At 45.3% G+C, this 26,309-nt stretch overlaps 1 protein-coding gene and 1 long non-coding RNA gene across 3 annotated transcripts in view; one reads left to right on the forward strand and one right to left on the reverse strand.

The window, feature by feature from the left end:
• The window catches only part of LOC109922093 (synaptopodin), a 56,512-nt gene that overhangs the window by 22,004 nt on the left and 8,199 nt on the right, over positions 1–26,309 (forward strand). For both annotated transcript variants that reach the window (XM_048603692.1, XM_048603691.1), the window contains one exon: positions 16,651–18,566. In XM_048603692.1, the coding sequence (XP_048459649.1) occupies positions 16,651–18,566 (1,916 nt within the window). The remainder of the gene's footprint in view (positions 1–16,650; positions 18,567–26,309) is intronic.
• Positions 12,366–17,918, reverse strand: LOC125484533. The gene is made up of 3 exons (XR_007263357.1): positions 17,639–17,918; positions 15,229–15,324; positions 12,366–12,791 (listed from the first exon to the last, which is right to left on the reverse strand). It is a non-coding gene; the product is annotated as an uncharacterized LOC125484533 (long non-coding RNA).

Raw genomic sequence — 26,309 nt, forward strand, 5'->3', positions numbered from 1 at the left:
AGCTTTCCTGCTCCTCTGATGCTGCCTGACCTGCTGTGTTCCTCCGGCTCCACACTGTGTTATATCTGACGTTCTATCTGAGGTAGCAGTAATGTCTCTACCTCTGAGCCTGGAGACCCAGGTTCAAGTCTAACCTGCTCCAGAAGTTGTCATAACATTTCTGAACAGGCTGATTAGGAAAAGTCTACGATTGGAAATTAGAGTGTGTTCAGGAGAGATGACAGGAAATGCATCTTACATGGAGGCCAGTGATAATTCTCTCCAAACCCCAATAAACTGTTGAATTTGGGTAGTTATTTTTCCATGGGACACGGATGTTGCTAAGTGGGCCAGCATTTATTGCCCATGTCTGGTTACCCTTGAGAAGGTGGTGGTGAGTAGCCTTGTTGAACCGCTGCAGTTCCTGTGCTGTACATTGACCTACAATGCTGTTAGGGTGGGAGTTGCAGGTATTTGACCCAGCAACAGTGAAGGAATGGCAATAACTTCTAAGTCTGAATGGCAATTGGGTTGGGGGGAAACTTTCAGGTGGTGATGCTCTCGTGTCTGCTGCATTGTCCTTCTAGATGGTAGTGGTCATGGGTTTGGAAGGTGCTGTTGAAGGAGCTTTGATGATAAAGAGCTTTGGTGAGTTGCTGCAATGCATCTTATACACTGCTGCTACTGTGCAGTTGAATTTTTCAAGACATTTTGGTGATGGGCAAGTAAAGCTATCAGGAAATGAGGAGAAAGAAATAAGTTGAATTTGGTATCAGCTATGATCTAATTGGATGGTCAACCAGGTTTGATGAGTTAAATGGTCTCCTATTTGTTCCTAGTCTTTCTGTGAAGGAGCTAATTGGGAGGCCACCATAGATCAATAATGTATGGAAAGACCAGACAATCATAGCCAATCCTTGAAAATATTTTTCTAAAATTAAACTATTTTCCAATCAACCTATCCCAAGATGCTATTGCACACTTCTGGAACAGTTGGGACTTGAACATGGACCTCCTGGCTCAAAGGGAGGAATACTATGACTGAGAGAGTGGTGGATACAGGTTCAATGCCAATTGTTTTGTTGATGACATTGAGTAAATCCTGGAGGGAGTGAGATTTGCAGGATCATGGACAACCAGCAGGGGGAGTGGGAGTAATTGGAGTACAACCCTCTAATTGTGCTGGAGATAGCCGCACAATGGGCTGAATGATCTTCTTTCGTGCTGCCTCATTCTACATTTCAATTTTACTATATTTGGGGAAAATCCTCAACGCTCAGAGAACAGAGTTTCAGGGGAACTCACAGGGGAACCCCCCACCCAACAGTTTGTTTTATTTTCCCAGAAGGCTCTGAAGACCATGCACGGAATGAGTAAGCAGTGTTATATATGTGATAACCAACACGACAAACCCCGAGGTTAGTCTGTAAGCAACAGGCCCACACTCCTGGACAGACCTGGACTACTCAACATCGCCCACTGGCACAATATGATGGTTTCTGCTTGGCACTTTTCACATCCCACCTGAGAATATCCCAAAGCTCTTTCTAATCAATTTCTGAAGTGCATTCACTGCTGCTAATAGAAAACATGGCTGCCAAATTGGCACAGCAAGATCCCACAATGTGACAATGAGCTGTTATCTGTTAAAGGACAAATATTTAACCAAGGTACCAGTGTAAACGGCCCTGTTGTTTGTCTGAAGAATGGCTCAGGGTCCCTAGAGGTGGGGGTGGGGGTGGGGGCAGAATTGGACGGGGCCACACTGTAACGTTTCATCCAAAGGCAGCATGGCCAACAGTGTGGTGTTCTCTCAGCACTGCACCAGCTAGCCCTCTGATGGGTTCAGGGGTCTTGCTAAGGAGGGACAGCACCAGACAGCTGCCACCTCACCCCCTCCCGGCCAACAGTATAAGGGCTGCCAGACCTTGTGTAGGCTTTAGTTAGCGGCAACAGGATGAGGTCTTTAAGTGGTCCTTGGCAGGATGCGGACATATGGGCATGTAGTGAGTTTAATGTGAGTGCCATGTTACAGGGCTCACACTACCACCCCCCACAAAACCTCGGCATCTGAAGAACTGTAGCATCCTTAAACCAGAGCAAACTCTAGACTAGGGTTTGACCAGTTCCATTTCTACCATTCTCACAGGCAAACAATCCAACAAGTTGCTGATTAACCATAACGTTCAAACACTATCAATGAGTCTATAACAGACCGGGCACATGAAACTCTACAGTTGGAAATCTTTGGGAACCAAAGTTCACTTGTTCCTCCTAAATCGTATTATACCTAGCACATTACACAGGCCAATTGGACTCTCAACCCTGTATTCATCGCTGAACTGATTGTGGCCTCAACTGCACTTTCTGACTACCCACCCCCACCCCCATCCCAATAGATTCTTGACTCATGGGGAGTCAAAGGTCACCTACTTGTGTCTTAAGAATATTCAACAACCCCGCCACGACCTCCTCTCCGAGGAAGAGACTTCCATGTGATTCTCAAAATAACTCAAGTACATAGATCGGAAAAATTATTTCCTGGTAGAAATCAATCCAATTTGCAATAGTACTAATGAATACAATCTGGTTTGACTGTTTCCCGAGGGAGGCTGTTCCAGAGACTGACTGCTCACTCACTGATATATTTCTGCTAATTACTTTCAAATTTAACCCCTGTGTTCTCTGGTTCCATTGCTCTGGAGAAGCTAGGTGAAATATCTGTCATGGTTGACGTTATCCAATCTCTTTAGAATCCTAAAACAAGCACTGTATTGCTATCTCTATCTCCACTCCACAAGACTTCAAGAACAGTAAGTCATTGGGGCCCTTCAAGCTTGCTTCACTATTTGATGAGATCTAGTTGTGATCTTAACTACACTGTCCTGTCTGCATCACCCTTCCCCCATTCCTCAACATAACCCTAGACTCCCTTGTCAATCAAAACTCCATCTCACTCAACCTTGGGTATGTACAGTGGTCCAAACATCACTGCCCACAGGCATGAAAACACCAGAGACAAATGAACCTCTGAGGGAGTAACTGTCTCCTCATCTTCATCTTAAATAGGAGACTCTTTACTTTAAAACTATGTCCCTCTAGTGCTAGTCACCCACATAAGGGGAAATATCCTCTCAAAATCCACCCTCAGAATCTCATATGTGCCATTAACATGACCACTCATTCTTCCAAACCCCAGTGCAAGTAAGGCCAACATACATTCCTTTCCTTATAGCACAAAGTCCTCACCCCAGGAATCAGTCAAATGAATCTTCTCAGAATTGCCTCCAAATGTAAGTATTCCCCTCTTTAGCTAAGAAGACCAGAACTGTACGGAATACTCTAGGTGGGTTCTCATCATTGCCGCGTATTGTTGTATTTTTATATTGCATTCCCTTTGTAATAAAAGCAAACATTCCATTTCCCTTCCTAAATCATTTTAATCCATGCACACACCACCTAACCTCCTCCACCCCACCTCCAGTTCTAGATTCCACTGTGAGAGAGGACATCCTCTCAGAATCTATCTAGTAGAGACCCCTCTGAAATTTTAATGTTTCTTAAGATCACCTCGAACATCTCAACATCCACCTTTTCAAGCTCCCTCAGAATTTTCTATGTTTCAATAGATCTGGAATTAAGAATTTACTGATGAGCATGAAAAAAATTGCCTAATGTTGGAAAAACCCATCTGGCTCATTAAAGTCCTTCAGGGAAGGAAATCCGCCATCCTTACCCAGTCTGGCCTACATGTGAATCCAGACCCACAGCAAAGTGGCTGACTCTCAACCACCCTATGAAATGGCCCAGCAAACCATTCAGTTCAAGGGCAGCTAGGGATGGGTAATAAATGCTGGTCAGGCAGTGAAGCCCATGTCCCTGTTCGGAACCATTCCTCTCTGATGTCATCTCTTGGCGTTCTTCTTGCCGTGTTGCTAAAAGTGCTTCTCACTTCTCACAGCCAAAGCAAAATTGTTGCAATGTCACTTTCAAATGAGTAATTGTTCCACTGGATGAACTATATGTTGTTGTGTTCTTCAGTCTTATGTTCTCTCTGGAACTTTGAATTCTCCTACGTTAAGAAGGATTCATTGTGGAGGCTAAGGATTAATCAAACTCTAAATATCTCCTTTTATCTCATTCATGCTGATATCACTCCATCTAATTTTTTTTTGGTTGCAGTTAAGTCAGATGATGTCTGGAAGCCATCTTGTAAGGTTCTGTGTCTTAAAAAGACTGATTAGCCTTATTACAAATATATAGAATATTATCATTACACAGTCATGACAATGCCAACAACTCTTACTGGCCATAAAAGATTAATTCTATATTTGTGTAATGTCAAATTTCTCCATCGTGTTATTTATTTTATTTTAGGAAGGTTTATCTTTATTTTAGCTTTTATCTTAACCCAATCATTTGTTTTAACCTAAATTTGTAAATTAAAAACAAAGGATATTAAGTGCTTTTAACTTTCTGGTTGAGTGCATCTGTGAATACTTCAAAGTGATTAGCAACATACTTGGTTATTGACATCACCAATGTTGGACGTCTGGAGATCCCCTTGATCTGGTGCCTTAAGCTGCCATCAGAACATGGGAAATTCTTACGACAGCTGTACAGGACATTGGTAAGACCATACCTAGTACTGTGTGCAGTTTTGGTCTCCTTATATAAACCTTACTGCAAAAGAGGCTAGGGTGATGTGAGGAAAAGCTTTTTCACACTGCAGGTTGTTAGGGTGTGGAATGCAATGCCTGGAAATGTGATGGAGGTAGGTTCAATTGAGGCATTAAAGATGGTATTGGATGATTATTTAGATAAAAATAATGTGTAAGGGTATGGGGAGAAAACAGGAGAATGGCACTACGTAATGTTGCTCATTTAGCAAGGCAGTACAGGCACAATAAGCCAAGTGGCCTTCTTCTGCACCATAACCTTTCTGTGATTCTAAGAGAGATGTGCAAGCATTGAAAGCAGTTCAGAAATACATTATGATATAACAAGGTGTAGAGCTGGAGGAACACAGCAGACCAAGCAGCATCAGAGGAGCAGGAAAGCTGACGTTTCGGGTCTGGACCCTTCTTCAGAAATGAAGGAGGAGGGTAACTTCTTCAAGGTAGGCATCCTTAGAAGAGGCTTCGCAGTGGGGTTAAAACTGATTCAGAGACGGTAGGAACTGCCGGTGCTGGTGAATCCGAGATAACAAGGTGTCGAGCTGGATGAAATGCCCAGAAGAAGGGTCCAGACCAGAAATGCCCAGAAGAGGGGTCAGCTTTCCTGCTCCTCTGATGCTGCTTGGCCTGCTGTGTTCATCCAGCTCTACACCTTGTTATCTCAGATTCTCCAGCATTGGCAGTTCCTACTATCTCTGAATCAGAAATACATTACTAGGCTAAGATAACAAGATGTAGAGCTGGATGAACACAGCAGGCCAAGCAGCATCAGAGGAGCAGGAAGGCTGACGTTTCAGGCCTAGACCCTTCCAGCTCTACACCTTGTTATCTCAGATTCTCCAGCATCTGCAGTTCCTACTATCTCTGAAACTACATTACTAGGCTGATTCCTAGGATGAAGCGATTGGCTTATGATGAAAAATTGAGCAGCTTTGGATAATAATCATTGAAGGTTAGAAGAATGAGAGGTGAACTTTTTGGAGTATATAATATTGAGTTGGCTTGATGGGGTGGATGCTAAAAGAATGTTTCCCTTCAAGCAGGAATCTAGAATTCAGGGGCACAGAAAGAAAGTAAAGGGTCACCCATTTATGTTGGAGAATTTCTTCTCTCAGAGGCCCAGTAATGTTTGCAGTTCTTTCCTCCTGAGAGCAATGGAGGCTGGGTCACTGATTATATTCAAGGCTGAGTCAAACAGACTTTTGATTGACAAGAGAGTCAAGGCTTATGGAGTCAGGGGGTGGGGGGAAGACAAGGAAGTGTTGATGAAGTCTTATTTGATGGTGGTGTGGGCTCAAGAGACCAAACAGCAAGCCAGGGATTAATGGGACTGGAATGGTGTTCCAGAACCAACATTCCAGCTTATGGGTTCAAATCCCACTCACAGCAGATGGTGAAATTTGTATTTGGTAAACAGTAAAAACAACAGGCCTATTAGCAACCACGTAGCTATTATCAATTGTGGCTAAAACCTGTCTGCTTCACTAATATCCTTTAGGGAAGGAAATCTATGGAGAATAGGGCTGAGAACCATATAAGCCACGATCAAATGGCAGAGCAGACTCGATGGGCCGAATGGTGTAATTCTGTTCCCATATCTCATGGCTAGGATGTGTTGACTCTTAATCCTCCTCTGGGCAATTAGGGATGGCGAATAAATGCTGGTCTAGCCAATTGCATAGAATAGAATATCCTTTATTGTCACAAGTACTCCAGTACAGAAGTACAGTGAAAAGTTTTTACAATGGCTGCCTTTAATGGTGCCAGCTTAGGTACAACTATCTAGGTACAAATCTTGGATACAAAAGAGAAATAAAAGGAAAAGTAGCAGCATTACTTACAACGTCTGAAAAATAAGTTAGAAATAGGACAGTTATAACATAGTTAAAGGATTGACATTGCAGTCCGGTGAAGAAGTTCAAATAGTAGCAACTCAGCACGTGCTCTGACCACCCACGCCAGACCCCAACCCAACAACTGTCCCTCTCCATTCCAAGCCTCCAGTCCGCTCCTCAGCGGCACTCAGCTGCTCCAGGACTCGCTTCCCCTTGCACTGCTCCAGGACTCACTCACTCTTGTGCTGCTCAGGGACTGCTTTCCAGCAATGCTGCTCTGGGACCTGTTTCCCCTCACACTGCTCAGGGACTGCAAAGATGCCCGTATCCCGTGAATTAACTATTAAAATTTACCTCCTTCTGCTTCTGTTCCTTGTTTTCTTATGTTGAATGTCTCATGTGTCAGTGCAGAACCCCCTGCACCCCCTGTGGAGTGTCAACCCAGAATTTGTGCTCAGTACTCTGGGACTGGTGGATTGAAGCAGTGAAACATTGTGGGGCACAAACAGATGGGGGCGTAGAAAGATAGAGCTAAACATGGAGAGAGAAGAAGGAGACTGTCACATATGTTATTGTGAGCTACTTGCATTCATGCATCACCCAAAGCGTCACTAGTCGTAAACAGCGAGCTTGCTGGCTGTCATCTGGTGTTTTAACCTGAAAGCCAGGAGCACTCAGTCGGTGAGAATCTTGAAGCTAACATATTCACCAGGCCATGTAGCTCCAACACCCAATCACCAGGGACAGGTTGAGAATTGCAGTAATTCCTTCCTGTCAAGCAACGGTCAGCAAAATGTCAACATCTTTGGACTTTTAAACAAATGGGCTACATGTCCTATATTTAAAACGCACAGTCAAAGTGGGAGGCAGGGCAGGGGAGGAGGTGTTAGCTGACACATGGCTCACCATTAGCAAGAGGCGAGTGATGTTTTGTGTCCTATACTTGCAGTAGTTCAGATTGAAACATGACAGCAAGAAAACACCATTCAGCCCTTTGAGCCTGTTCTGCCAATGAATTCAATCATAGTGGAAGCGTGACTTATCAACCTGCTATGTTTTAGGGACACAGGTTCGAATCCTGCCACAGCTGATGATGGAATCTAAATTCAATGAAATTAACAGTCTAATGATGACCATGAAAGCATTGTCAATTGTTGGAAAAACCCATCTGGTTCACTAATGTCTTTCAGGGAAGGAAATCTGCTATCTTTACCTGGTCTGGCCTGCATGTGACTCCAGACCCACAGCAATGTGGTTGACTCTTAACTGACCTCTGGGCAATAAATGTTGGCCTGGCCAGTGATATCCATATCTCGTGAATGAATTTAAAAGAACTGTTAATGCACTTTCCCAACAGAAATCTATCCCCTTTATCTTCGAAACATGTCGCCCAGCGTCATCAGCATTTTTTTGGGTGGTTTGGGAGTGAAGTTCCAGATTTCCACTACCTTCAGTGTGAAGAATCCTTCCTCGCATCACACCTTGCTTTAATTTTAAGGTTACACCCTCTTATTCTAGACTTCTTCCAGCAGAGACAATAATTTCTCTCTATTTAACTTATCAAATCCTTTAATATCACAGTAGGTTGCTCCTTAATCTTCTAGTTGTCCTAATCAAACAGTTCGGACATATTGTGACACAACTCTGGAGCAGGTTCAGTCCTGAACTCAGACCTTGTGGTCCCAAGGTAGGGACACTACCACTGTGCCGCAAGAGCCACCTTAATCTTCTAAATTTGAGAGAATCTAAACCTAGTCTCCAGCAAACTTGTAATATAGCATTATGATCCCATAGCGCTATTCAGGAGTAAAATACATTTCCTTCCTCTGCCTAATGCTGCCAAAGGTATCAGAATTAAGGAGCACCAATTTAAGAAGGAGATGAGGAGGAATTTCTTCTCCCAGAGGGGTGAGTCTCTTTGGAACTCCTTGCCACAGAGAGCTATGGGGACAGGGTCTTTGTGTATATATAAGGGTGAGATAGATAGATTCTTATCAATCGGGGAATTAAGGGTGATGGGAAAGGGCAGGAAAGTGGTTGTGAGGAATGTCAGATCAGACATGATCCTATCGAATGGCACAGCAGTCTGGAGGGGCCAAATGGCCTGCTCCTACTGTTCTGATTTCTTATGGGCTTATGGTCTAACTTGGGGCACGGAGGCTATTTGGAGGGAGTCATCAACCTATTGACTCTTACAATACCAAAAGAGGAAGTTCAGACATCGTGCCTGCCAATCTCTTTGAAACAACACCTAAACTTCTCTGATGCCTTTAATATAACAAAACCTTACAAAGCAAAGTATGACATGAGACACAGTGTGAGCTATTGGGTCAAAAACTTGGTCAAAGATGTAATTCTGTAAGGAACTTTTAAAAGGAGCAAAGAGAGAGATGAAGAGGTTCAGGGACTGAATTCCAGAGCTTTCAGACTAGGGAACTGAAAGTATAGCCGAAATTAGGAGTACAGATATCTTGGAGAGTTGAGAGGCTGGAGGAGAGGGAGAGGCAAGGTGATGGCGGAATTTTTAAAAAGGAGAATGGGACTTGTGTGGGAAATGTTGTCAATTAGTAAGACCATAAGGTGTAGGAGCAGAAGTAGGTCATTCAGCCCATCCAGTCTGTTCCACCATGCAATGAGATCATGGCTTATCTGATAATCCTCAGATCCATTGTCTTGAATTTCTCTATAACACTTGATTCCCTTCCTGATTAAAAATCTGTCTGCTTCAACCTTGAAATAGTTAATGACACAGCCTCAACAGCCCTCTGGGGTAAAGAATTACACAGATTCACTACTCTTTAAGGGGGAACCCTTTTTCTGAGATGGTGCACTCCAGTCCTAGACTCTCCCACAAAGGGAAAACAATCTTTCTGCATCTATCCTGCCAAGTGCCCCAAGAAAATCCCACTTTTCCTCTTCCCCTTCCACATTTATGTCCAATTGCCTTTTGAAAGCTTCTGTGGAATTTGTGTCCTGCAGCCATTCAGGAATCCCTTTCCAAATTTTAACGCCCTCACGTGAACATATTTCACTTCCCTCAAATAGCTGTGATTAGCTAACTGAACACAAACCAGAAATAAATCTGGACACCTTGTACATCCCCGACACTCGGTTACAAGACACAGCATTATCGGTCACCTGTCAGTAATGCTCCTGGTCTAACAAGCCCACAGGACCAAGAGTTCAAATCCTACTGCAATTGCAGGGAATGGCATCAGATAAGATTGGCTGTGTAGATGTGGTGGCTGTTTGTAAAACTCCAGCTGGTTCAGGAATGTCAATCAGGAAAATAAGAACATGTATTCAAGATGATGAAGTGTACAAGATGATGAGAGGCATAGATACAGTGGATACCCAGAGACTTTTTCCCAGGGCGGAAATGACTATTATGCGGGGGCATAAATTTTAAGGTGATTGGAGGAAGGTATAGGGGAGATGTCAGCGGTAGGTTCTTTACAGAGAGTGGTGGGTGCGTGGAATGTGCTGTCGGTAGTGGTAGTGGAATCAGATACATTAGGGACATTTAAGTGACTCTTGGATAGGCACATCGATGATAGTAAAATGTAGGGTATGCAGGGTAGTTTTATCTTAGAGTAGGATAATAGGTCGGCACAACATCGTGGGCCGAAGGGCCTGTACTGTTCTACGTTCTATGTATTCATAACAAAGGATTTCAGGGTTTCCAAATCTCCCACCGCGACTGTCATGCTTTCAAGGTACAATCACTGCTTTAATGTAGGGAAACATAGCAGGTAATGCATGCACAGAAAGATCCCGATAATCACATTGAGATAATATCCAAATCATAAGTTTGGTTTTCGTTGCAGCGATATTGGCTGATGGATAAATAATGTCCCCTGGACTCTAGGGAAAATCACTTGCTTTTCCATTTGAATCAATTCCTTGTTTGTGCAAGAACTGAAAGATTAAAACTGGGATAGTTTTGTTTTAATTAACACATGCATTTATAGCAAAATAGAAATCTGTTAAAGTATAAAGCAATTGACTTAATGACTTACATCTCTATAGAGCCGTTCACAAGTTCAAGATGTCCAACAATGCTTTGGGAACATAACAACAGCAGTAGACCATTCAGCCCAATCAGTCTGTTTAATCAAAACCAAAAGAACTGCGGATACTGTAAATCAGGAACAAAAAACAAAGTTGCTGGAAAAGCCCAGCAGGTCTGGCAGCATCTGTGAAGGTAAAAACAGAGTTAACGTTTCGGGTCCGGTGACCCTTCCTAATTAGTTCTGAGGAAGGGTCACTGGACCCAAGACGTTAATTCTGTTTTTACCTTCACAGATGCTGCCAGACCTGCTGGGCTTTTCCAGCGACTTTGTTTTTGAGTCTGTTTAATTATTCCATATAATCATATCTAAGTGAACACTTCAATGCTTTTTACCCACCCCATCCTCACAACCATGTACATTATTGGTGACTCATTCTGGAGTCCGTTCACAAGTCTATTTGTACATGGGTCAGAACACATTGCAGAACAATGTAAAGCAGCTGTTTGTAAGTACAGGAAATGTCTGTAAGTCAGGACTTTAAGTCCTGCATGGGATCCCTGCATGGGATTGCATTCGTGAGTATGAGTGTTTGTAAATTGTGGAGCCCTTGTGCAATGTGAATGCATGCTCAGCATTATCCTGGGAACGTACACTCAGTTACACTGTGAATGTACATAGGATCAGGAGCAGGCCATTCAGCCCCTCAAGCCTGCTCCGCCATTAGGTAAGATCATGGCTGATCTTGGCTTACTCCACATGCCTGCCTTGGGCCTATATCCCTTGTTTAATAAAAAGTTGTCTATCTCAGATATAAATCCAACAATTGAATTGGCATCAACTGCCTTTCGAGGAAGAGAGTTACAAACTTCCACAACCTTTGCATGTAGAAGTGCCTTATTGAACATCTCTCCTGAATTCTAATTCTCAGACTGTGCCCCCAGTTCCAGACCTTCAACCAATGGAAATAGGTTATCTTTATCTGCTGGGTCTTACCCTGTTAATATCCTGAAGACCTTGATTAGATCATCCCTCAACCTTCTAATTTCTAGAGAAAACAGGCCTAATTTGACTGATCTCTCCTCATAACTTAATCTCTGAAGTCCAGGTATCATCCTTGTAAAGGATGAACCACGAAAATCCCCAGGAGCTATTCAATTTGCTTCACAATGAACTGCCACCCACTTGGCCCATTTGGGACTGGGCAAAAAAAAATCCAGCTCTCCAAAACTCTGCAGTTTCTGTGCTACATCCATTCTGACTGCTTGCACATCCTCTGATATTAATTCCCTCCCAAAGCTTTTCACCTTTCTCCCCTCCATTCCTTAAAACCTACTTCCTTGTGCAAGTTTTAGGTAGTTTATTAGGCTTGACTGAGTCCAGTGAAATATTGCCTGATAGTACTCCCATTAAGTGGCTTGGTTATGTTCTTAACACTTGGTTAAAGGCACTATACAAATGCAAGTTTGTGTTGCTGTTTAAGAAAATAGAGTAATGATATTTTCCAGGTATGGTAGATTAGTGACCTGAGAAGCTGGATTGGTTAAGAGATGGTTAAGAGGAGTCCTGATTGGAGTACTCAAAATCAGGAGAGGTCTGGACAGAACAGGGAGGGAGACTCATTAAAGAACTAAAAACAAGAGGGCATGGTTTTAAAGCAAACAGCGAAAGAAGCAAAACTGATATTTGTAACTTTGGAAGATTGCACAGGGCTGGTAAGGCTGGGTTGTAAAGTATATTCAAGGCTGAGATTGATTTTAATCTGCAAGGAAATGGAGGGTTATGGGGAAAAGGCAGCAAAGTGGAGGTGAGCATTATCACATCTGTCATGATATCATTGCATGGCGAGCAGACTCGATGGGCTGAATGGCCTACTTCGTTCCTGCCTCTTCTGGGTCTCATAGTTAGGATTTGGTGAGCGCACTGCCTAACAGTCTGGTGGAGGCAGGCTCAATGTAGGCTTTCGAGAAGGAATGAGGACAGTAATTTGAAGAGGATGTAAGGGGTGACGGGGAGAAGGGCAACCGGGTGAGGCGCTCTTTCGGAGAGCCGGCACAGACAGGCCAGGCCGAACGGCCTGCTCCCGTGCGCTGTAAGCTTTCTGTGACACGAGGGCGGAGACCGGAAAGCACATCAAAGTTCAGGTGAACACACACACATACATACATACAGAGCGAACTCTGATCGTCCTACCCCGTTGTTGCTTTAAGAAGTTGCGTGCGACCCAGTGGGCGCTATGACCGATTCGGACAGAATCGCTGCTGTTGTGCATGGCTCTCTCTTTCATCCCCCTGTGCAGAAAGTTTAAAGTTAGTCTGACAGACACATGCATTTGCTGTTGGGACATCCGATAGCAGGAGCAACAGGGTTAAGAAAGGGCGTTGCAAGCGTTACAGTTAAATTGCAACAAAGCAGGCGGTGACTTTACACTCTGGTCTCAGCTATTGGGAAAACGGTAAGATCAAATATTCGAAACCTGACAGTCAGTAACTAATTTTGTATATTTTACTTTTCCACAAAGTCAATCTTTTTTAAAAGCAGGAGAAAAAAAACTACGATTTTTTTTGGTTTTATTGAAAACAAAGCTAATATTTAGAATAGAAAACATTTTTTTCTCCCTCCATAGAGAATTTAACTTCTCAAAAAAGTTAATTTAAAAATAAGTTTGGAGAAAGCACAAATTGAATTGAAGCTAGACCAGTAGAAGTTTCTCAGCTGATTTGGGGAGCGTGAATACCTTGTCAGAATAGTGATTCTTAAATTATCTGGCTGTTTAGCTTAGCTTCAGAATTTAAGAGTTCCCAGTTTGTTGCAATGGCAATTTAGGATTAAAATGACTTGGATTGTCTTTTGAAAACATTAGGATCATTCGTGTTCTGTGCTTTTAAGAAAGTAGTCTAAAAGCTGGAGGATTTGGGGTGCAGTATTTCTGCTGGGGAATGACAATGTGAAATCGGTCCTATTGTTTGCGGCATATTTCCTGGGGACCTGTGTAGCTTTTAACTTTAGACCTGACCGATGGCAGGTTTAGAAGCAATGGGTAAAATTCGTGTTTTGTGCCGCTTAGTTCAAAATAAAGTTCAAACTCCGTGTTTACTGGCCCTGTGTGTGTATGTATGTGAGAGAGAGAGCGCATAGTCTGGCGCCACCTCCTGTTAGCATAGCGGGGACACCTCGGAGATTGCAAAATTTGCCTTTGACTAGCACCTGTCGTGGCTTCTGACTGTCCTATAACCAACGAAGTTACTTCCATGGAGTCCAGCCACTGGTGCAATACGGTTGGCTGAGTTGGCCGAAATAAAGAACTGCAGATGCTGAAGATCTGAAACTAAAACAGAAGTTGCTGGAGAAACTAGCAACATTAACCCTGCTTCCTCTCTCTCCCCCCACAAAAGCTGCCAAATGTGCTGAGTTTCTCCAGCAATTTCTGCTATTGTTTTAGCTCAGTTAGCTGGATGTGATGTGCTTGAGTGATGTCAACATCATGCGTTCAATCCTGCACTAGCTGAGGTTACCATGAAGCAGTCTCCTTCTCAACCTCTCCCCTCGCCTGAGGCGTGGTGACTTTTGGGTTGAACTACTACCAGTCATCTCTCTCTAATGATCTAGTAGGACCATGATGACTTTACCTTTGACAGACGGACTGCAGGAAAAGCAGCACTCAGTGTGTGCACAGCAATCTCCTGCAAACAGCAGCTGTCATAGAGTCAAATAATTTGCTGCAAAAGGCTAAAGGGGTCTGGGACTGGGGATACACCCTCTGTCTTTTCTTCAAATTGTGACCATGGTATTTTTCATGTTTCCTGGGATGGTAGAAAGGATCATAGCTCAAGGACTCACTCAAAAGACAGAAGTGTCGACAGTGCAGCACTCCCCTCTGTGCTGACTCAAGGCTGTCTGTACAGACTTTGTGTTCAAGGCTTAAACCCTCAATCCTGCAAAGAGGGAATATGCACAGCTGTCTGAGTCACAGCTAACAATTTCTTACAGTGAATGTCCCTTCTTGTGACATTGATGTCCAACAATGTCCAACATTGCCCTTCCCAGTTGCCTTTGAGAAGGTGGGGGTGAGCTGCCTCATTGAACCGCTGCAGTCCATGTGCTGTAGGTACACCCACAATGCCCTTAGGGAGGGATTTCCAGGATTTTGACACAGCAACAGTGAAGAAACAGTCAGGATGGTGTGTGGGTTGGAGAGAACTTGGTGGTGTTGCCATGTATCTGCTGCCCTTGTTCTCTGACATGATAGTGGTTGCCATTCAGAAAGTGCTTACTAAGAAGCCTTGTGAATTTTTGCAATGCATATTGTAGATGGTGCACACTTCGACTGAGCGTCAATAGTGGAGGGTGTAGATGTTTGTGGAAGTGGTGCCAATTAAGCAGGCTACATTGCTCTAGATGGTGTCGAGCTTCTTGAGTGTTGTTGGAGCTGCACCCATCCAGGCAAATGGGGAGTATATCATTACATTCCTGACTTGTGCCTTGTAGATTGTGGACAGGCTAAAGTGATCGGGAAACTGAAATTTGTTGGAAGAGCTATTTTCCACTATTTGGATGCTCAGAGTACCCTGGCAATCGCAAGATCACCAGGTGAAGCATTGAAATTGATCTTAGTAATTGAAAATATTGCAGGTTGTTACTGGGTAGAAACGTGAGTGTCGCAATCGGATTGTTGTTAAAAAACATGACTGACCCATTGATGTAGTCAGGCAAGCTTATCATCCCTACCTCGACTGGGTGTGTGCGCATCTCCTGTCCCACACTATGATTCACAATGCCCTCACGGTATTAATGGACTGTGTAAATGGGCTGTTCATCCATATGCTAAAGCGAATTAAAGAACCACAATAAAAAATTAATTGCAGTACAGACTGAAGCCAGGTGAACATCTCCTGAAAATGTTACCAAACCACTGGGACTCATTCAAATCCCTCCCTCTCTTCACAAGACTGTAGTCACAGGGAAAAAGCAGGAGAATGGCACTGAGTCAGAATGGTCATTTGAAGAGCTGGTAGACACGATGGACCGAATGATCTCATTTTTCACCATAAAACCCTTATGATTCTGTTGAGTTAGTTTCACACTCGGACTCCTTTCTGAATGTAAATTTTTTTCTCTTACAAACATTTATTTCATGCCCCCCTTAAAACGTTATTAAAAACAAAGAACAAAGAAAATTACAGCACAGGAACAGGCCCTTCGGCCCTCCAAGCCTGCACCGATCCAGATCCTCTATCTAAACTTGTCGCCTATTTTCCAAGGATCTGTATCCCTCTGCTCCCTGCCCATTCATGTATCTGTCTAGATACATCTTAAATGATGCTATCGTGCCCGCCTCTACCACCTCCGCTGGCAACGCGTTCCAGGCACCCACTACCCTCTGCGTAAAGAACTTTCCATGCATATCTCCCTTATTGTTGAATAAGCTTCCACCATGTGATTATAACAAGTTGTCACATTTAAAAGATAAGAATATGGGAAGCGGGGGAATGAGTAGACCATTCAGCCCATCATTGAACGAGATCACAGCTGATTTTCTCCCTAAATGTTGCTTTCCCGCATTGTTACCCCATTTCCAAAGATTCACTAGCCTCAGTGGAAAAAAAACTCCTCCTCATTTCAGACTTAAATGACCTGCCTCAGGTGTGGCCTGGCAAGGGATACTCTCAACCGGACCAGGGAAAAACACCCTTCCTTCCCCTGTTGGGGGAGGGGGCAGTAATTGACTGATGCTGAGGGGCACTGTCATCAAAATCAGTCCACACAGAAATAGATCAGAGCACAAGGAGGACAATGGTGATACTTGGACAGGGTTCTTTGGGGCATGAGCATGTACGGGGTGGGAGTATGTGGGGGAGAGGGGTGGATGTGTGTGCAACAAGAGGTGAGAGTGTGGGGGGAAGATAGGAGTTGGTAGGTGAGATGAGGGATGAATGTGTGGCGGGGGAAGAGTACGGGGAGGCGTTGGGTGTGTGAGGGTTACTGTGTGGGGGAGTACTGTGGGGAGAGTGAATGTGTAGGGTGGAAGGGGTGTGTGTGTGGTAGGGGAGTGTGATAGTGGGTGGGTGTGTGTGTGAGGGGGGGGGTATTGGTCTTTGCCTGTCCAGTTCTGCAGCATCTCACATAACAATCTTTGTCATCACCCTGCAGGTCTCAGCCGCAGCCTCAGCTCGAGTGAGCAGGAAGCAAAAGACGCCAGGATCCAGAGCCAGAAAATTGCAGCCCAGCTGACTACTCCGCCGAGTACCAACTCCAAGGGCGTGTTGCTCTTCAATAGGCGCAGGAAGAGAGTGAATGCTTTCACCTTAACAAGCTACGGCAAGGGAGAGCACTGCACTGACCTGGAACCGGGCAGCCTCACTGATGGAGAGGGCCGAGACCTTGGAGACGGTCTAGCCGGGCAGCCGGGCAGAAAACCGCCTGCATCATCCGACTCCTCGGAGAACACCAGCCTCTGGCGCTATCAGGGGAGGGCTGAGGGCCACGCCATGGAGTCCACATTGACGGTCGGAAACCACGAGGAGGCAGTGGACCTGAGGTGCCAGACGGGAGCGGAGGAGGACTATGCATCTGAGGACGAGGGGCAGCAGGGTGAAGAGGCAGCGGAGGAGGATGGAGACGAGAGGGAGCTTGCAGGGGAGCCCGGGCTTGAGCTAGGATTCAAGAGTCCCACAGGGACACAGCCGGTGGAAATCAGCCATCCAATGAAACCGGCCAGAACGACAGTGGAGGTCCATTTGGCATCTATTAACCCGCCACATGACCCAGACAGTAAGGATCTACTGAAGGAGGTCAATGGTCAAACGGGCGGCGGTGGTCAACATGGACAGAGCCACATGGTCCACAGGCCTGAAGAGAAGCAGCCATTCTTGGCGAACAGGACACCCAAGCCTTTCTCGGTGGAGGGGGGCTCTCCAAAACCGTACAAGCCACCGGCCAGTGTCCCAGAGATTGCTCCCTATGCCCCGGTTTACTCCCATCAGCCTCCTGGGTCCCAGAGGACATCGTCGGCACCGTCTCCAGGTTCCAACGCGCCGGGCACCGAGCAGCCAGCCAGGCCTCCGGCCACGTGGGCCAACAAGTCGGGCATCCTGGAGGAGTCGAGGATTCGGAAGGCGGGCTGGAAGCCCATGTTCACCTTCTCCGAGAAGCCCAAGGTGGCGCCCAACCCCGAGCTCCTGTCCCTGGTGCAGGGCATCGACGTCCAGAAGAGGAAGGGCGGCCAGGGCGAGGCGCTGGCCGAGGAGGACGACAGCCTGGGCCTGGGGGCCGAGGCTGCCACCTTCAACCCCCAGAAGAAGCCTTCGCCCCCCGTGGCCCCGAAGCCTCCGGTTCGAGGCCACGACGAGCCCCCGGTTCCCGAGTGGGCGTCGTGCCTGAAACCCCCGGAGCTGAGGGCCCCGCGCACGTCAGGGGCCAGCCAGGCCCTGGCAGAGGTCAAAGGGAAAGGGGCGGAGCTGTTCGCGCGGCGTCAGACCCGGATGGAGAGGTACACCATCGAGGCGCCAGTTGCCATGGAGACCAGGCCCAGGCCCCCCTCCCCCACCATGTCCCTGCCGCCATCTTGGAAATGCAGCGACGAGCCCTTCGACCGCAAGAGCGTACCCGCCGGCCCCCGCTCCCCGGTCTCCGCCTTCGCCCGGGTGGGTAAGGCGAACGGGAACCCGGCGGCTCCCCGGCAGCAGCAGCATCACCACCACCACCACGTGAGCTCCTCGCTGTTCGTCAGCTCGTTGCCCAAAGGGGCCCCCTCCCCGCATCGGCTCATCAGGCCCAACCCGGCCCCGGCCTCCTACCTCAGGCAGACCTCGGTGCCGCTCTCCTCATGCCCGCCGACAGCTGCCAAGCCTCCTCCTTCGCCCCCTGCCGCCTCCTCCTCCTCCCGGCTGAACGGATTCACCGAGCACAGCCCCGCCGCGGCCGAGCCCCCGGCTCCAAGCTTCCAGCCTCCTCCTCCTCCTCCCGGCACCGGCGGCAGCTCCTCGCCGTCCCCCCGAGCCACCAAGGGGGTGCTGCAAGCCCCGAGACCCTCCTTCTCCGCCCGGAAAGCAGGACTGGAAGCCCAGGTGTGGAAACCTTTTGGTCTGCTTTTCTGAAAGGAAAACGGTTAGAGTGGGATTTCTGGAAAACCGCGGTCTTAAGCGGGGGGGAGGGGTGGAATTGGCGGGCGTTGGAGAGAGAAACAAAACAAAAAATTGCCTGCCTCTTAGAATGTGCCTGATAGAGGGCTAAAATCAGCTGGAAGGAACTCTCCAGTGGAGCCGAGCACGGGTTCGATGGGCTGAATGGCCTGCTGAAAACGCCAATGTAATTTCCTCTTGCCCCAGTTTGGGATCCAGGTCCAAAACCTCACCCGTGCAAACACAAACCTACCTTGTTCCTCATCAACCTCTCTGGAGATGTTGTTAATACAGTTCTGGCACTTGAACCTAGCCCTCCATGTCCAAGGGTACAGACACTACTGCTAGCCCCCCACACAAAACAAAAGTCCTCCACCCTCATAACCATCATCTCCTCCTCAAAGGTCTTGCCACTTCCCCCTCACTGGCCCAGATTTGGAAGCGTCAAGCCAAACCAATGATGGCTCACCCAGCAGTTCTAGCTAACCTGCGCTTGAAGGTTTATTGGTTTGAATACAAATACCAAAACCTAAGCCCATATTCCAGGCTGACATCCCCAGTGTTACTGAGGGTGCACCGTCATAGAGACGTACAGCACGGAAGCAGACTCTTCAGTCCAACTTGTCCATGTTGACCGGATATTCTAAATTAATCTAGGCTGATTTGCCAGCATTTGGCCCATATCCCTGTAAACCCTTCCTACTCATACTCATCCAGATGCCTTTTAAATGTTGTAATCGTACCAGCCCCCACTACTGCTTCCGGCAGGTCATTCCATATGCTCACCATCTTTTACGTGAAAAAATTGCCGGTTAGGTCCATTTTAAATCTTGTCCCTTTCACTTTAAACCTATGCCCTCTAGTTTTGGACTGTCCTACCCCATAGAAAAAACCTTGGCTGTTCACCCTATCAATGCTCCTCATGATTATATAAACCTCTATAAGGTCACCTCTCAACCTCTGATGCTGCAGGGAAAATAAATCTCATTTTTTTCCTCATCAACCTGTTCATAGATGTTATTACACACCTCTAGAGCAGATGGGATCTGAACCCAGGCCTCCAGGTCCTGGGTAGGGGTACTACCACTACACCCTAAGAGGGCCCCCACACAAAAGTCCTCCACCCTCATCGCCGTCAGCTGCTCAGAAATCCTGCCACTTGCTCCTCACTGACCCAGATTCAAAAATATTAAGCCGAACCAATAACGGCTCACAAGTAGCTGCAGCGAGCCTGTGTAACAAGGTTATTGGTTCACATGTAAATACTGAAGCCTGAGCGCACAATTCAGGCTGACATCTCCATTGCTACACAGGGAGCACCATCCAAGGGTCAGCACTGAGGGAGTGCAACATTGTCAAAGGGTCAGTACTGAGGCAGTGCTGCACTGCCAGAGGCTTGGTATTGAGGGACTGCAGCGCTGTCAGGGTCAGTGTGGAGGGACAGCTGTGCCGTAGGAGGGTTAGTTCTGAGAGAGTGCTACACTATCAGAGGGGCAGTACTGAGGGAGTCCCTTCCTGTCTGGATACATCTAAAAGTCAATATTTCTTTTTCCCTAGTTCCTGACTATTATTCAACCCTCTCCCCACAGGTCAACTTGTCACAGTAAAACCGGTTAGTCTCACTGACCGTCCTCCAACCTGTCCACCTTTCTCTGTATCTCCCTCCCTTTCTCCTTTCTTTCTCCCTCTCCACAAATCTTACAACACTCTTTCCCCACCTCAGTCCCCACTCAGAACTCCAGATGCTGCCTTCCTGTCACTTGGCAACTCTGTCTTTTAGTTTTTATTTGATATTCTCGGCACATTTGTCTCATGATCCTGTATTCTTCTTTTCAGCAAACTTTGAGTTCAGGATGTGCTCCTGTCACAAATGGGACTCTTACTATTGGACTTTTCTCTAACAAATTGGGTCAGGGGTCTGTTCGCAGCCTGCCTGTGGATCCTAAATTGTGGTCACGTCCCATATCAACCTGACATTGCAGGTGCCATGAAGACTGGGAACATAAGAGCTGAGCAGAGGAGGTGTAATGTTCAGTAGGTTGGGGTTGAGGTTGTCTTTTGGGAACTAGAGATTCAAACCACTGGGTGAGGACAATTTCCTGGTGTGAGTGGCCATGTGTAATGTACATTGATGGAATAGCTCCCCTCACCCTGCCCCTCAATCATTCGTTAAGTTGCAGCTGAAGAATCCATCACAGGATGGCACACAATCTCCCATTGCCATTGGTGCATGGAAAACCTTGACCTTTAGTGTTAATTTGCTCCCTCAGGATGGGGTGGGGCTGGAGCGAAACTGGGGAACAGGAAATGTCTGGGGAGGGGGGAATTGTTATAGGGATGCCATACAAATTTGGAACAGGCTGTAGTCCGGTTAGTTAATCAGTTAGTGAGCAGTGGAATTGAGGAGTGGAGGGAAGTGTAAGGACCACACCGTAAAGTTCAAAAGGAAATCTCTATGTTCTGGGCAAAATGTTTTCCTCTTTCCAGTGTTAACCTAGTTTCCATGAACTAGATTCTCATTTCAAGATCAGTGAGAAAAGGGTGGCTGGAACTTGTAGAATAGTCTCCAAATCTGCAATTGGGATGTAAAGGAATAGATTTCTCCTTGACTGACTAACTTTGGGAGTTGACGGAACTGATATCGCTGAGCTCTCCCTCTCTCTTGTTTCTTTGTAATTAAGACACGCAATGCCAGAGGTATTGAAAAATTGTAAACTCACCACTTCTCTCGTTTCTTCTGCAACCTGTTGAGATCTGCTGTTGTATTTATGCTTGGATTGTATCCTGCACTTTAATAAAGCTCTTTTATTTCTCTTTCTGGACACTTTCTCTTTTTTTCCTCTCCTTCATTCTCTGTGTCCCTTATGTATACATTTGCTCTTTTGCTCAGATTAAGCTTTTTCATGTCATCACAGAGGCTTCCACGTTTCCTCGGCTCTCAGAACAGCACAGATCGTCATTAATGAGTGTTGACAACAATCTCAGGATGTGACTTAAAAACAGAAAAATGCTAGAAACTCAGCAGGCCTGGCTGCATCTGTGGAGGAAGAAAAAGAGTTAATGTTTTAAATCCAGTGTGACTCCCTTTCAGAACTGAAAATGGCTGGAAAATGTGATTTTTTTTTTTGCTGTTGACTTTTGGCGGGGATGGGGTGCTGGAATCGGGAGAGCATTGGAGCAGGTGGTGAGTGTCCCCAGAGCAAAAGACAAAGGCAGTCTTCATGGTGGTAAAGGAGAGATAGAGATGTTAAATAGGCGTACATGTTAGGTATGAAAAGGTGAAAATAGGTTCATTCCGCTGAGAGCAAAGCCAACAAGGCATAGTATGGGAGGTGGAAGCTAAGAGAAATGGAGGACTGGGGTCATTCTCTGAAGTTTTGGATCTCAATATTGCGTCAAGGCTGTAAAGTTTCAGTTCTTCGGCCTGCAATGAGCTTCTTTGGAACACTAACATTTCAAGAACAGAAATGTTAGCATGTTGCGCCTAGGTCTGCCACAGTGTTCCAGTGTAGCACTTCGCAATCTAGAGGAACAGCAGCTCATTTTCCACGTGGGCACTTTACATACAGCTTCTAGGAGTCAGTACTGAGTTCCAGCAAGTTCACAGTGTCTTCCCTTTTTCTTATCTCCAACCCTCCCCTGGCCATGTCTTGTGTCTTGTTGGCTTTGTTCTCAGCAGAGTGGATCCATTTCTCAGTTTTCACACCTAATGTTTACACCTATTTTACATCTCCTTCACTCAACCACCATTAGCCTTGGGTCATTTGCTCTGGACTTGCTTTTAGTTCCCATGGTTCCCTGCTCCCCCAAATACATCCTGTCAACAGCATGAAAACTATTATGTTCCAGCTTCATCCTGAAGAAAAGTCATCTGGACTCGAAACATTAACTCTGTTTCTCTCTGTCCTCAGATGCTGCCAGACTTAGTGAGCTCCCCCAGCGTTTTCTGCTGGCACTGTTCTCGCAGCACAGGAGGAGAGATTTAACAAAAGTATCAAAACCACCCCAGATTTTTTGAACAGAGTTTAAAAATAGAGAATAAAAACCAAAAGAACTGCAGATGCTATAAATCAGGAACAAAAACAAAGTTGCTGGAAAAGCTCAGCAGGTCTGGCAGCATCTGCGAAGGAGAAAACAGAGTTAACGTTTTGGGTCCGGTGACCCTTATTCAGAAGGGTGTGTTAAAAATAGAGAAACTGTTTCTGCTAACTAGAGGGACAGTAATCAGAGGACATAGTTTTAAGTTGATTAGCTAAAGAAACCAAGCAGGAGAAGGAAAGAAGCTTTTGTTACTCCAGAGAATTTCATGATATTGAATGTACTTCCTGAGTGGGAAGTAGGAGCCATAACTTTCAAAAGGGAGTAGGATTAACACTTAAAAAGGAAACTTTTGGTGAACTTAAGAAATGATAGCTATTGGGACTAATTGGAGAGATATTTTGAAGCGCTGGTAAAGGCATAATGGGCCAAAGTTCCCACAGCAGCTGTCGCAACTGTAACCAGTCCAGTGTCAGCCTGAGATTTTCCTCCTGTGAAGTGACCTCCTAAATTCAATCAAGTCTTGCAAACAGAGGTTTGGCCAGGAGGAGCAGAAAGATCAAGTTAATTGTCCCATTTTACCACTACTCTCAGCTTCCCGCTTGACCATTCACTGGTGAGGGAAAAGGCATAAATCTCAAATCAACCCATAGTCATTTTGGAACATGCATAGAACCCCAAGTTGATGCTCCTGGAACATAGATTCATACCCCATCAAGGCAAATGTGAAATTTAGACTTGATAAAAATATGAAATTAAAATGTTGCCTAATGGCGACTACATAACCATTGTGGGAAAACCCACCTGGTTCACCAATATTCTTTAGGGAGGGAAATCAGCCGTTCTTACCTGGTCTGGCCTAAACGTAACTCCAGACCCATAGCAATGTAGTAGACTCCATACTGCCCTTGGGGATGGGCAATAAATGCTGGCCTAGTCAACAATGGCCACATCCTGTAAATAAATTTTAAAAGAAATAACAACTGGCCCAAATATGTAGGCTGCAAATTCTCTGCTTCCCCGACTAATTAATAATCAACTTGAGCAGTTTCCATAGCAAAAGGAGTTGCATAGGAAGATGACCACCAGATTTAATGAGCACGTTCATCAAAACATCCCAAGCACCTTTTCTGAGGAACCAATTTCATTCTTGAATGCTCACTCACATTAATGAATAATCCTAATAGAGAAGTCACCAATGAATTCTGTTTTGAAGAGAATAAGCAAAAAATAAAATATTTCTGACAAGCTAAAATTTAGGAACCAGTCAGTCTCTGAATCTCTCTTTGATTCTTGTATAGTACACTTCTCCTGACACGCCCTCCACCTTTCTCACAAGTATCACTTGCATTAAGCAGGTGGAACAGACTAAATTATTTCAGTCACAAATGGTTTAATCATGAGATCAAATAAAGCAAACTATTTTAGGTTCTCTGAATCAGAGTCGTTTACAAAATCTGTACACAGCAGTTTTGCAAAAGGTTAAGACCACATCCTCCAAGGGAAATAAGGCTTCAGTGAGTTAGACAAGAAAAGCAAACGGGTTACAGGGCCACAAACCATATGAGCATAGGAAGTAGGCGCAAGCCTGCTCTACCATTCAATAAGATCGTGGTTGATCTGATTGTTCCACATTCCTACTGACCCCATAATCTTCCACATTTCCCCCCACCTACAATAATCTGTCCACCTTTGCCTTAAAAGTATTTAAGATTCTCCTCCTGCCTTGCAAGGAACAGAATTCCAAGCACTCAGAACCTTCTGAGAGAAAAATATTCTTCTCATCTCTGTCTTATATCATTACAAATAACAGCACAGGTTAGTGAAACATTACCATGTATAAACCAACATTGGGTGTAATTTAAAACCAGACAACTTATGTTGAACTTGTATAGACACTTGGTTGGACCACACTTGAAGTATTGTCAACAGTTCTGGTTTCGTTCACTATTAGCCAGGAGGAGATTGAGGCACTGGGTAAGATGCAAAGTATATTAGCCAGAATGATACCAGGACTGGGAAGTCATAGCTAATGCAAAGATTAATCAAGATGTAGAAGACTGAAGGTGAGCCTCATAGAGGTCTCTACAACTGCATAAGGATCTGAGAACAAGTTGGAAATCCGAAGAACCTGGGTTAGCTGAAGAGTGGGCAATATATGGGAAGAGGGCAAGTTCAAGATTATTGATATGTTTATGAGAAAACATGAAGAACACAGGAGTATGAGGTAATACTGATAGGCTGAGGTGGAGTGGAATGGAATGTGGGACATAAAACCCAGCATAAACCTGATGGCTGAATGGCCTGTTCCTCTGCATCCTACAGACAGTAGATACATAAATGGAAATGAGCTCCCTCTTAAACTGCAAGTAATACTGACGAAACTGTCCCCATCAAACACTCTCAGGACAAGTACCGCACACAGTCTATAGAGTAAAGCTATCTCTACTCTTTTAAATTGAAATTAATGCTTCTCTACTCTTTTAAACAGAAAGCAAATCTCCATCAAACACTCCCAGGGCAGGGACAACATTGGGTGAGATGCAGACAAAAGCACTCTACTCTTTTAAACTCAAAGTAAACTAAGTAAAGCTCCCCTGATACTGTCCCCATCAAACAATCCCAGGACAGTTACAGCATGGCATTACAGACTATTTAAAGTTCCATCTACACTGTCCTCCATCAAACGTTCTGGGACAGGTACCACATGGGGTTAAGAGACACAGTAAAGCTCTCCCTACAGTGGTCCTTAACAGAACCGTAGGCCATGTGCAGCATGCATTAGATAATGATTAAATCACCACCAACACTGTCTCCATCTGATTTGCCCAGGACAGGTACAGCACAGCATTAGTTATAGAATAAATCTCACACTGCACCGTCACTGTCAAACACTGAAGGACAGGTACAGCTCTGGGTTAGAAATAGAAGTTCCCTCTTTTAAAACTGAAAGTAAATCTCCTCTGACAGTATCCCTATCAAACACTCCCAGGACAGGTACAGCGCACAATTAGATACACAGTAAAGCTCTGTCTATTCTTTTAAAGTGAAAGTAATGCTTCCACCACGCTGTCCCCATCAAACGCTTCCAGGATAGGGACAGCGCAAGGTGAGATATAGAGTAAAGCCCTCTCTACTTTTTTTAAACTGAAAGTAATGCCTGTTGTACTTGTTTAAACTGAAATATAAGGTGCCTTGACATTGTTTCCATCAAACACTTGCAAGACAATACAGCACAAATTGGAAACAGAGTGAAGCTCCCTCGACTCTTAAAACTGTAAGGAAACTGGAATTAATGTTCCCTCAACACCATCTGCAGGCACGGCATGGGGGTTAAGTACGGAGTAAAGCCTTCTCCACTCTGAACTGAAAGTAAAGCTCTATCTACAGTGTCCTCCGTGAAACACTCCCAACACAGGTACTGCACAGGGTGAGATGCAGACTAAAGCTCTCTCAATGTTTCAAACTGAAAATAAAGCTCTCTGAACACTGTTCCCATCAATTATTCCCAGGACAGGTACAACATGGGATGAGATACAAAGTTAAGCACCCTCGACACTGTCCCCATCAAATACTCCCAGGACTTGGACCACTTGTGGTTGGATACAGAGTAAAACTTTCTTTACTGTGTTAAACTGAAACTACAGCTAA

The sequence above is a fragment of the Rhincodon typus genome, chromosome 12 (genome assembly GCF_021869965.1).
Source record: "Rhincodon typus isolate 14 chromosome 12, sRhiTyp1.1, whole genome shotgun sequence".
Lineage (NCBI taxonomy): Eukaryota > Metazoa > Chordata > Chondrichthyes > Orectolobiformes > Rhincodontidae > Rhincodon > Rhincodon typus.